Consider the following 12,818-nt stretch of genomic DNA (forward strand, 5'->3'; position numbering starts at 1 on the left):
ACACGGGCGAAAACGATCCGTGTTCCTTTGATGCGTTTCAGGAATATCTCCGTAAAGACGAACTCGTGCGAAAACGCATCGAGCTGTAGAAACGCTGTAGTACATATTCAAGGCCACTGTGTGGCGCTGGTTCCCATGCGCGCTGTATGTAAACATACAGTCGAGGAGGAGAAAGCGGTTGTTAAACCTTTTAGATTGAGCTGAAATACTTTTTAATGTACAGTTAGTAATTAGATTTCCCAAGGGGCTGTATTTTAAGCTACAAAAATAATACAAATCAACGCAACTCTAACGTCCCCAGCTGGTGGGGGGGAATACTAACACGAATCCTAACACGAAACCGCATAGATACGTTTTTATCTGAATCCACCCTCAGAGCTTGTTTCAGAAAAGTGCGTTTTCGGGCATCGGATCCGCCGGATCCGTCTGGACGGTCGGCCCAAACGCACAAGACTCTCTCACTCACACACACACACTACTGCAAAATAAGCATTGGGAGCAGCCAGAGATGTACAAGAGACAGGCTTTTTTTTTTTTCAAATTCACTGAAAAACATGCTTCCATTAAAGAGAGTCTGAGGCTCTTGGCTGGTGGGTGGAATGACAGATACTTGTTCTAGAGACGAGTAATATGCTGTTCAAATGAGCAAGCCCAGTGTAGGTGTCACTGGTAGAAGCTACTTACTCACACTGAGCAGAACTCTCCTGACAGCTTAAACATTGACCTCGCTCAGTGTGACACTTTCAAAACGAAACAGCAGGGGGGGGCTCATGAATATTCATAGCTGCACTTGAAACTTGAATATTCAAAGTTGCATTAGTTAAAATGAACATGCATGATGGGTTTTAACATTGACAGGGCTCGACTAAATGCTCCTCACACCGGAAAATGTGGGGATTGTGTTGGGGCATCGGACCTAAAAAAATCCATATTGGTCGATCCCTAAAGGAAACCCTCACAGAGTTGTAGCGAATACTTAAATCCGCCCCGCGTGTCCGTTTGCCCCCAGCGGACCTGAAGATGTCCCTCACGGCTGAAACCAGGAGCTGGATCATGCAGTACGGCCTCCAATGTAACAGGAAGTACCGCTCGCAGATGGAGCAGATATTTGTCTTTGTAGACGAGGCGGGGAAGAAGCTGAACCGGCAGATCAAAGACCTGGACGACATCCGCATCGCCATGGCAGCCCTCAAAGAGATCAGAGAGCACCAGATTTCCATTGATTTCCAAGTGGGCCCCATTGAGGTGTGTGTGTGGCTGCGTGGGGAGGATGTGTGACTCACATGAGGCCTGGGACAGTGTGTGCTCGTATCAATTCCAGGTCTCAGGTTTCCATGTTTTTTCTTTTTGTATCCCCAACATTTTGATTCCCTTTAATGGGTGAAACACTCTGAGACACCTCCGATACTGGCACAATAATGTATTATATATCAGACACGCACACACACACACTTTTACACAAACAGACACAGGACAGGCTGAAATAGCAGTATTTTTTATCTATAATAAAAAATTATAAATTATAATAATTATAATTGATATAAAAGGCAGCATTGTGTGCTTTCCTCACCAACCCCCTCGACTTTGACCTCTTCTTTCAGGAGTACTACTTTTATTGGTGCCACCAGATAATTCTTTGACTTGCTCCTCTATTTTAAAAAGTAGAGGACACACGTGAAGTTAAAGTGAAAGAAACTGAAAGACCAGCTTAATCACCCTGACACCAATGCTCTTTGAAAAAGTGACTGAATAGGGTTCAAATCAATGTCGTGATATGAAGAAATACCCTCATTAAAACCCTTTCTGAATGCTGCATGTACTCGCACAAATCAGTTTCTCTTCGATTTTCTTTCAAACTATAATAAAAAATGATAAATTATAATAATTAATTGAATTGCCCCTTCCCTGACTTCCCTCATTGCATTGCCCCACTTCCCTCTCTAATTCCCTCGTCGTTGACCTCTCCTTCCAGGAGTCCTACGCCATGCTCCACAAGTACGGGCAGTCCGTGGCCAAGGAGGAGGTGGAGAAGGTGGACACGCTGCGCTACACCTGGGAGAAGCTGCTGTCCCGCAGCACGGAGGTGCAGAACCAGCTGGCCTCCCTGCAGCCCAACTTCCGCGGGGAGCTCATTGACAACGTGGAGACCTTCCTGGAGGACTGCTCCCACTTCTACCAGGACTACGACGAGGTGACCGCACGCACCCAGGGGTAGACGTTGACATTCATAGAGGAAGACATTCACGCCGGTGTAGACATACAAGCGGCCGTAGACATGATACAAAGATGTAGACATACATACACATATTGAAGACATTGATACACAGATGTGATAATCATACACAGATGTAGACATTAATATACAGATGTAGAAATTCATACACGCAGATATAGACATATGTATACAGAGGTAGACATACACAGATATAGACATACAAACACACACGCACGCATGAGCCTCAATGCTTGCTTGTATCCATGCGAGGAGGCCACTTTACTGCCAAGCCATTCTACCTTGTGATTGCAGAGCAGAGTGCAATTAACATGGCCTGATTAAGGCCTGATTAAGGCCTGATTGGTAAGCGTGTAATGTGGCCCGGTGCCTTGCAGGATGGGCCCATGGCAGTGGGATTAGCTCCTCAGGATGCCAGCGACAGACTCATCATGTTCCAGGTAAATAAAGCACTTCTTCTCCTTGAAAGTCTTAATTTTGGACACTTATAGTATAACGCCACAGTGTGTTGATGTGCAGATGTGTGGAGCTCATTCTGAGCAGCCGTTGATTTTGATGTTTGCGTCTTTCGTCTACATATTCCTTGAATCGTTCCTGTGAAAAAGAAATAAAAAAGAACAAAACTTATTGTAGTTCAAGTTCAAGTTACTTTATTTTGTACCCAGAGGTATATTCTGTTTGCAGTGTAGAGTCATCATCATACACACACAGGAAAAGACACAGAGGAACATATCCAAATGGAAACATCTCTAGTTCTACAGGTCCAGATTGAAATTGAAAACATGAGCTAAAATATGAATAAAAAGAGTGCAGCAATGAGTCAATACAATTGGCATTGCATTTGTATTCAATTGTATTCAACTTGACCCCCCCGTCATCCCAGAATCGCTTCGACAACCTGTTCAGGAAGTACCAGACGTACACGGGCGGCGAGGAGCTGTTCGGACTGCCTGTGACCCATCACCCCCAGCTGCTGGAGATCCGGAAGCAGCTGACCCTGCTTCAGAAGCTGTACGGCTTGTACAACAGTGTCATCGACACGGTCAACGGCTACAACGACGTGCTGTGGGCCGACATCCACATCGAGAGGATCAACAACGAGCTGCTGGACTTCCAGATTCGGTGAGCACCGAATCCGGGGGGGGGTCCAGAAAGACAGGGGGAAATAGTTATGAAAATAACTATTTTTACTATATATACTATTTATACTGTTAGCCCTCGAAACTAGAATTAATCTTCTGTATTTCCAAAGCATGTTGTTATACCCAGCTACAATTTTTTTGTATGCAACTTAACAGTAGAACCACCAGGTCAGGTGTGCTGTATTGTACGTATATATACCATATTCGGCAGAGATAAAAGTCTGAACAACCGAAATAGGAAACAAGGCTTAACTCCTCCTCTTTCCATTTCGGGCTTCCTGTTCAGGCTGAGCGCCGCCTCTCAGCAGAAGCTGAACAATATTTCTGTAATAGCAAAACTAAAAAAAATATATATATATGTTGCAAGCTCAAAATACTAATGGCACTGATTGACTCATAGGAGGGGGCTATTGATCGATGTGTTGACGGTGGATCACAGGCTTGATGGCTGTATTGGATTCCATTAAGTGGAGCTAATGGAACAAATGTGTGAAAAAAAGAAGAAGAAAAACTAAAAACAAAAGAGCCCGCCTACAGCTCAAGCGATGATAATCAAGTGATTGACCGGTAATTGACGGTGGTGAGCTATTGAATTGAAGAACCGACTTTCACTCGTAATTGGCCCAATTACTTGGTTGTTTTGTGACGCGCCGCGCCCATGTTCTTTGTTGTGATTTGGTGCCACGCTGTTTCCATATTATATTAAATTTAATTATATATACATTAAAAAATTATATTAATATTAAAAAGTAATGATTATTATTGTCGTAAACGATTACACAATTACATTATTCTTACTCCCCATTTCCTGGGGTTTAGCGATATAATATTAAATCCAAGGGCCATAGAGTTCATTAAGATAGGATGGCTGAAAACGGTTCATATTTTGTCCCATTTCATTTCACTGCATCAGACCCACATTCACCTCATGATATTACCATTCAATCAACCCGCCCTGGCATTCAGGGCGTATAAAGAGCTGGGACAAAAGCAGGAGTTTTAATACAGCAAAACAGCATCAGGGCTTTTCATAGAGAAAACTCTTTCCTAGGGGCACTCCTTAAAAACACCTCTCTCCCTGCCCAACCCTCCCACTCCCAACCGTAGCTTTGTGTCGAGGGTGTTTGGTCAGGATGTAATCTTTATCACAGGGTCTCATCAATGCGCCGAAGCATTTCCATTTAACAACCTCTGCCACAGCTACTCTTTGTCTCTTTGTTTGTGTCTCCGGTGCAGAAGAAAAGGGAGCAAGGGGGCGAAGAGTGGTCTTTGACAAAACAAAAATGAAAGATCTCCATCATTGGGGGGGGGGGGGGGGGGTGTGGGGGGGATGTAATAGATTCAGAAAATGTGAGTGCTTAGATATGATTATGCAAAGGAGCTGCCATTATTCCGACACTCAAAAGTCCAGAGTACCCCAGGCCAGGGACTTGCTTGGTCCATCAAGGACATCTCCCTTAGCTAATGTAAAAGGTTTGGTGCTGAAAGCTCAAGAAATGACGTTGCAGTGTCAATTTAAACGTACTGTTTGTAGGGGCCCGCCGAGCAGTCCTTTTGACCACAGTACTACTTTGACCACAGGGGTCACCCTCTCCCCGCCTAGTATGACGACAATTTTGGAAACATGGTACTTGGGCCCTATCTGAGATGCTGAATCCCATGAGAGAATGATTTGAGTCATTAAATAAGGATAGATGCAGTAGTGGTCAAATGGACAAACCACAGTTGAGTTGAACCCACAAAACACACACAGTCACACACAGACAACTGCGGTATGAACCAGTTTGATCAAGCTCACAAGAAAACCGTGTTGTGCACAACACGGACATCAGGAAGTCCACTTAGTGACCATGACAACCCCTGTCTGACCCAGGTGCCGCAAGCTGCCCCGGGCCCTGAAGGAATGGCAGGCCTTCCTGGACCTGAAGAAGACCATCGACGAGTTCAGCGAGTGCTGCCCCCTGCTGGAGCTCATGACCAACCGCGCCATGATGAGCCGCCACTGGAAACGGATCACTGAGGTTTCTGACGCAAACTCACACAGAACATCTCCTTCACGGCAAAATGATTGTTAATCTGTGTTTATTATGGCGCTCATTTAGTGACATAATTACTTGTAGTTAAAATGTAGTTAAAAAATCTAAAATGTTGAATATAGTTTTGTTACGCAAAAGATAGATAATAAACAAACTAAAATACACTTGTAAGTAAAGATGTGTGAACAGCAAATCAAATTCACAATTGTGAATATATATATCCAAAAATGCACAATACTTACAACTGAAACCCGTGTTGTGAGTTGCGATCTGCAATCACGGATCTCATCATGAGGATACAAACTGCTGTGGAGACAAAAATCTTTTCCGTAATCCTTTTCCACAACTACGGGCACAAAAATGTACAAAAAAATATCCACAAATCACAATTCAGGTTTCTTATAGTTTATATTATTGAGGTTATTTCCTAATTATTCATAGTCATTTACTGTCATGGATATGTGACCTATGTGTACATTTACATTTAATTTCAGTGCATTTAGCAGACACTTTATCCAAAGCGACAATAAGTACATTTTTCAGAAGAAAGAGTAACAACAATATATCGCTGTCGGCACAGTAAGGAAGTTCATAGTGCCAATTAAGCACTTACAATTGCTAGGTTAACCCATTCCCCTTATACAACAAAGATAGCTAGGATAAGATGCTACACAATGCTAAGTACTATTTTTAAGGGCTAGTCATATTTTTAAGTAAGTCATATCTTTAAGTGACTCCTTTAAGTGCCAGTCATATTTTTAAGTAAGTCATATTAAGACAAATTCACTCCATGGTTCATTGTTCTAATCCATGTTGTCCGTCCAGTTGACCGGGTTAATAGTTCTAATCCATGTTGTCCATCCAGGTGACCAGGTTAATAGTTCTAATCCATGTTGTCCATCCAGGTGACTGGGCATACCTTCGAGGTTGAATCCGATACCTTCAAGCTCCGCAACATCATGGAGGCTCCGCTGCTGAAGTACAAGGAGGAGATTGAGGTGAGGCCACTGCCAGCTACCAGAGCACTGGCTAGCGGAGACACACAATAAACTCATGTGGTGTCATCACAAATGGTGATCGCTTTATTGGTGATCTGCACAATCTTGTTGGTTAAACGTAAAAGCAACTTGATTAACGATAACACAATCAAAAGTGTCAATTTCTGTGAATAAAAGTGAATAAACACGTTGAAAAAGTCACTCTTTTCAGTGACCTTTCAATGTCTTTACAATATAGTGCTAAATGCAATCCTAAATATAATTGTTATTATACTATCCTTGTTATTTTTGTCACGTATTTGATCAAATGGGTACCGTGGTGGTAACCATTGGTTACCGTTGGTGGTAACCATCGGTTACCAATACGGTTATGCCCATGCCCATACATGGGCATGGGCGCTCACGTGTGCTCCCCGTGTGCGGCGGCGCAGGACATCTGCATCAGCGCGGTGAAGGAGCGGGACATCGAGCAGAAGCTGAAGCAGGTGATCGCCGAGTGGGACAACAAGACCTTCACCTTCGCCCACTTCAAGACGCGCGGCGAGCTGCTGCTGCGGGGGGACAGCACGTCGGAGGTCATCGCCAGCATGGAGGACAGCCTCATGGTGCTGGGCTCCCTAATGAGCAACAGGTCAGCTGGCCGCGCCTCGCTGTCCGCCATGTTGTCACATTTCTAGTGGTTTCTCTCCATTCTGGGACAGGGCTTCTGTCCCAGAATGGAGGCTGCGTTCCAAATCGCATACTTTTTGTTTTTACTTGTAGGAATCACTGCAGTCCATGCTAAATAGTGTGTCCATACTGAAAGTCTCAAAGTGTCAAGGTGTTTTATTGTCATTTGTGCAGAAAACGCAGGGTCGTTCTGTACGTTTTAATTATTTTTGAGCTGGCAGGCAAACAATACATAGGAGGCATAAAAGACAAAAGAGTCACAAATAAAATAGCAAAAAAAATTGGTGGGAATAGCAAGATAATACAATATACGTCATAAATAATTATGTAAAATACCATAAATCTCACAAAAATAAAACATCATATAAAAACACTAGCGGCAGTAATTAAATCCAGATAATGTAAACAAAAAGGGGGAATATTATGCAACCTGGTGGAGTTTAGCCAACGGGAGAGTGTGAATGGCCTATGAGGAATATAAATATTGAATATAATAGGTCCTCAGTGCCCATGAATATATCCATTCATCTAGGGTAATGTACATTGAATGTACAAGAGGAGGCTTGGGGGCCTTTGTGCTTAACGTCAGACAGAAGCAGTGTGAACAGTCCATGGCCTGGGTGGCTGTGGTGATGACGCGCTGATCATTTCTCACCAGTTTAATAATCGTGATCGATAGGGAATTGATGACAATAAAAGTGAATGTGAGGTTGAATGGTATGGTGGCCGCGTCATTGTTGCTTCCCATGTTTGTCTATGGTTCTGTGTCACAAGATGGCGTGACATAACTTTACATTACCTATTATCAATTCCTGGCTTCATGTGAAATGAAGTTACTTAAAGCTTTTTGACAGATTGTCTGTACAGCAAGGCAAGGCAAGGCAAGGCAACTTTATTTATATAGCACTTTTCATACACAAGGCAGACTCAAAGTGCTTCAAGGATTACTTTGGGCTCTAGCATGTCATGATTGGTATTCAAGGTTATACTGACATTTCCTGATTTGTATGTTTAACTGGCAATGCACTAATAGAGTCCTCGAAAAAGTTCAGCTACTTGCAGCACTACCCTTTTTTCCATTCTCCATTAGTCACATCTTCGTAATGCTAGAATAATTGGCTAAATGACTAGAAGGACAACATATTCCTCTCCACAACAAACACCCCGTAATATTAGGCAGTCCAGAAGGACCAGGAGTGATGCTGTATTGTTCGGCTGCTGATTAGATAAGTGGTTCAGGAGATGAAATGCTATTATTTCCATGTCTCTCATTAACGACTGAGCCCTCACCCAGCTGTCGGTGTGATTAATCCTCTCCCCTCTAAAACAACACTAAGACGTTGTTAAATGAACCGCAAAGCCACAGGAGTACATATTTACATTCTGTTCATATTATATACAAATATATACAGCACTGTTTTGTTATTAATTTTTGGGTGATTTATAATATAGGAGACAACATGAAAAATAACACAAGCTACAACTGCACAAACGGTGAACTCTGTGTCAAATAATGATGAAATGTATGGATAACAACAGTGACCATTATCATTACTCATAATGCAGTGCATTATATAGTACATCTCCTTGTATTCAAATTGAATAAACCTTTATGGCTGCAGATACAACACTCCATTCAAGGGGCAGATCCAAAAGTGGGTCCAGAACCTGTCCAACACCACGGACATCATCGAGAACTGGATGACCGTCCAGAACCTCTGGATCTACCTGGAGGCCGTGTTCGTGGGCGGGGACATCGCCAAGCAGCTTCCTAAAGTAGGCGACTTGAACACAAACCGTGACGACACATCAACATCGTCATCACAGCTCACTGTATTCTGCTGTGAGACAGCCACTGTGTACCTTACCGTCTGATAAGTTCCCTGTCTAGATTGGGTTCATTGAGAAGTTTGGTTGAATCTAACACTTGACATTTAACGTTATTGCACCACCAGAGTTATTCTCGATTCGATTTAATGAAGATGCAAATGTTGTGTCTATATTGTGTGTCTCCAGACAGACAGGGTTTGGTGAAAGATGCAGTGTTCTATATGTGGGCAATAATTCCTTGGTCATTGGATCCAAATGAAAAACCAAAACAAATATGTCGTAATCTCACTTGTTTAGTTTTCGCAAGAACTATCTTACGAAATGAATCAATAACATAGCGTTCTCTCTGATGATATAGCTTTTTCTACGCTAAAGGTTTTTCATCATATCGTCCCATGATTTGAGGTCTTAAACACACTCATCTCCACCCCTGAACCTGAATCCAGTTTCTCCACTCTCCACGACTTGACCTGACTCCACTTAACGTTCGCTCGAGCATCGACGCCCCGCATTAACCCGCCGCCCCGACCGCTCCGTCTCCTCCAGGAGGCCAAGCGGTTCTCCAACATCGACAAGTCCTGGGTGAAGATCATGACCCGGGCCCACGAGATGCCCAACGTAGTGCAGTCGTGCGTGGGGGACGAGACCATGGGCCAGCTCCTGCCCCACCTGCTGGAGCAGCTGGAGATCTGCCAGAAGTCCCTGACGGGGTGAGCTAACATGGAGGAAGGGGATGAACACAGGGCAGTGTGCTCTGGAGCGGCTCGCAGGGTAACAGCTAGGATGATTATAACAGGCTGAGACGGGTGAGATGCTGAATCAGGGAGGGAGGGAGGGAGGGAGAGAGTTCATTTAAGGTTCAACTGTACAGGTTCCAAGGGTTAGGGTTAGGGTTAGGGTTAGCCCTAACCCTAACTGTATTGCTTTGTTATAAGAATACACATGATCCAGTACAAACGCACATTCATGATTAAAAAGATAAATCTCAAATTGAACATTAACATAATCACGGTAAATACTAAATCCTTATCAAGGATATGATCAAAGTAAGAACACTAGGAAGAAATACAACCATGAAAGAAGAAACTAAATATGAACAGATTAACGGAAATACTGGAAAGGAAGCCAGGGAGTTACCTGGTGGGGGAGAAAAACCTGTGTTCCAATTATGTAGAAACAATAATGGTCTGTCTTTTTGTCTTTTTGTCTTCCCTTATTTTTCATTCTGTAAGTCATTGCCAGCCGTTTATTTTAAATCAAGTTAGCCGGCAGCCATTGCCAGACATTTCTTAAGCATACTCTTTTTTTAAATATATATATATAAATAATAATAATATAAATAATATATATATAATATATATATATTTTTTTTGTATTTTGATAAAGGCTATTTGTGGGAACCGGTTAGATTTGTGGGCTTCTTGGGGTACTGATCTGTTGGCTGATTGCGTTGGCGAGCAGCTACCTGGAGAAGAAGCGGCTGCTGTTCCCGCGCTTCTTCTTCGTCTCCGACCCCGCCCTGCTGGAGATCCTGGGCCAGGCGTCGGACTCGCACACCATCCAGGCCCACCTCCTCAACGTCTTTGACAACATCAAGAGCGTCCGCTTCCACGACAAGGCAAGCCCGGCACCTGGCTACAAACAGTAACTAACCCTAACTCTAGCTACAAAGAGTAGCTCGCCCTAACCTCAACCCTGAACCTAACCCTAACTTCAAACAGTAGCTAACCCTAGCCCTAACCCTGACGCTATCTACAAACACAACAGCTGGTTTCGGCTCAAGGGGTAGAGCGGGTTGACTTGTAACCTGAAGGTTGCTCGGGCGGTCCCCGGCTCCTCCTAGCTGAGTTTTGAGGTGTCCCTGAGCAAGACAACCCTCACCCTGACTGCTCCCGATGAGCTGGCTGTCACCCTGTGTGGTTGACTCCGCCGTCGGTTTGTGAATGTTTGTGTGAACCTTTTTAAGTTGCTTTGGATAAAAGCGTCAGTCGCTAAATGGTTCCGCCCTTTTTAATCTGCATTGTTGTAATCCCTTATACGTGATTGCCCATTGGTTGTAATCTACCAATGACCGTTTAAACGTTGAGGTTGTATTGCACCAGCATGGGTCTAGGGACCAGAGTTTCATAAATAATCAAACACAGTCCCCTGTGATGAGGATCACATTTTAATCAAAGCCAGCCTCTTCTGATACCCTTAAAACGCCAGGGGGGGACGAGACTCCAGTGTGAGAGTGAAAATAAAAAGATTTTGATAACGAGAGCGGGGATATTACAATGACCTTTTAAAATCGGCTTGTATTGCAAACTGAGTCGTTGAAATTGGAGTTCAACGCCCCCAAGCTCTTTAAACAAACAGATATGAAACCCCCGGAATATGGATGACTAGAGACCCCCATCATTGTATATATTTCTTCCGAGTTGTTCCGATACCGATACCAGTATCGGAAATTGAAAAAATGGAATGGAACCGACTATAAATTGCTGTCATCGTTCGAGAACCCTTGGTCGATACTCAAGTTCAGGAATCGGAAATCGGTATCGGAAAGGAAAAAAATTGTACCGGAACATCTCTAAACCATACACAATAACACAAACACGAGGAATCCCCACGAACGCCCCCCCCCCCCCCCCCTGACCAAAACCCGTCGACCCATCGGTGTCACAGATGTACGACCGCATCATGGCGGTGTCGTCGCGGGAGGGCGAGACGGTGGAGCTGGAGCGGCCGGTGCTGGCGGAGGGCAACGTGGAGCTGTGGCTGCACGCCCTGCTGCAGGAGTCCCAGCGCTCGCTGCACCTCGTCATCCGGCGGGCCGCGCTCGCCATCCAGGACTCGGCCTTCCAGCTCATCGACTTCCTCCACTCCTTCCCGGCGCAGGTCAGGAAAACTTGTGATGACGCGCATGTTATTCGTAGCAACACCCCCGCCCCACACACACACACACACACTGGACAATGTGCAATTGGGTTATATTAGTTTTTTTGTATCTACCCCTGGCTCTTTTTTATATGCAATTTCAATTATGTGCAATATTGCTCACTCTTTATTGACTTATTTGATTGACTTTGGATGTTTGTCCATTTTGCTGTTTGTCAATTGTACTGTCTGGTGACTGACTTCGTGAGCTACTGGATACCTGAATTTCCCCAAGGGGATGAAGAAAGTATCTATCTATCTATCTATCTATCTATCTATCTATCTATCTATCTATCTATCTATCTATCTATCTATCTCTCTCTCTCTCTCTCTCTCTCTCTCTCTCTCTCTCTCTCTCTCTCTCTCTCTCTCTCTCTCTCTCTCTCTCTCTCTCTCTCTCTTTATATATCTATTTTATTTTGGAAGCACCTTTCGTGTTGCTCAAAACCCTTTACAGGGAAGGTCGGAGGGGAAACAGAGACTCGCACAAAGAAAGAACACACAACCAATGGGTTTCCATTGGTTTTCAAAGACCGCATGTGTTATTGTTGTTGTTGTTTTGCTGCTGTGTGGATTTGTGGGTTGTATGAACCAGGCTGCAGTAATGCAGACCATAACCAACTTGAATTTGAACCAGAACATTGGATATAGGAAAAGATTTGAATAATGTCATGGCTCCTATAAATACATTGTGGATGATTGGTTTTGTGTGGCTGTGACAGTCAAATTCAAAATGCCCAGCAAACAACCTTCCTGTGTCAATGAGTGTCACTATAGGTGGCTGCCATCCAGAGTGCAGTACGCTTCGCTATTGCCATATATCACAGTCACGCTCTATTTCTATGGCAACAAAACAGGGAGCAGAGCTGTGTGTGACTGTGTAAGCGTTGGGGTGGGGGGTTATTACGAGACATTAAAAGGGTTTGAATGTCCAGTGGCGATAGAGGCGCTCCATAATTGGGTCCCATTTAGAATTCACTTGGGCGTTATT

At 43.9% G+C, this 12,818-nt stretch overlaps 1 protein-coding gene across 1 annotated transcript in view; it reads left to right on the forward strand.

Annotated features, from left to right (window-relative positions):
* dnah5 (dynein, axonemal, heavy chain 5) overlaps positions 1-12,818 on the forward strand; it is a gene marked incomplete at both ends in the record, with an annotated part of 140,136 nt that overhangs the window by 35,881 nt on the left and 91,437 nt on the right. The window contains 11 exons of the mRNA XM_084471872.1: positions 1,010-1,245; positions 1,973-2,191; positions 2,611-2,673; positions 3,117-3,355; positions 5,249-5,396; positions 6,317-6,409; positions 6,841-7,040; positions 8,701-8,854; positions 9,455-9,618; positions 10,370-10,526; positions 11,576-11,788. Of these exons, the coding sequence (XP_084327998.1) occupies positions 1,010-1,245; positions 1,973-2,191; positions 2,611-2,673; positions 3,117-3,355; positions 5,249-5,396; positions 6,317-6,409; positions 6,841-7,040; positions 8,701-8,854; positions 9,455-9,618; positions 10,370-10,526; positions 11,576-11,788 (1,886 nt within the window). The remainder of the gene's footprint in view (positions 1-1,009; positions 1,246-1,972; positions 2,192-2,610; positions 2,674-3,116; positions 3,356-5,248; positions 5,397-6,316; positions 6,410-6,840; positions 7,041-8,700; positions 8,855-9,454; positions 9,619-10,369; positions 10,527-11,575; positions 11,789-12,818) is intronic.

This window comes from Micromesistius poutassou (assembly GCF_964030765.1).
Source record: "Micromesistius poutassou genome assembly, chromosome: 8".
Lineage (NCBI taxonomy): Eukaryota > Metazoa > Chordata > Actinopteri > Gadiformes > Gadidae > Micromesistius > Micromesistius poutassou.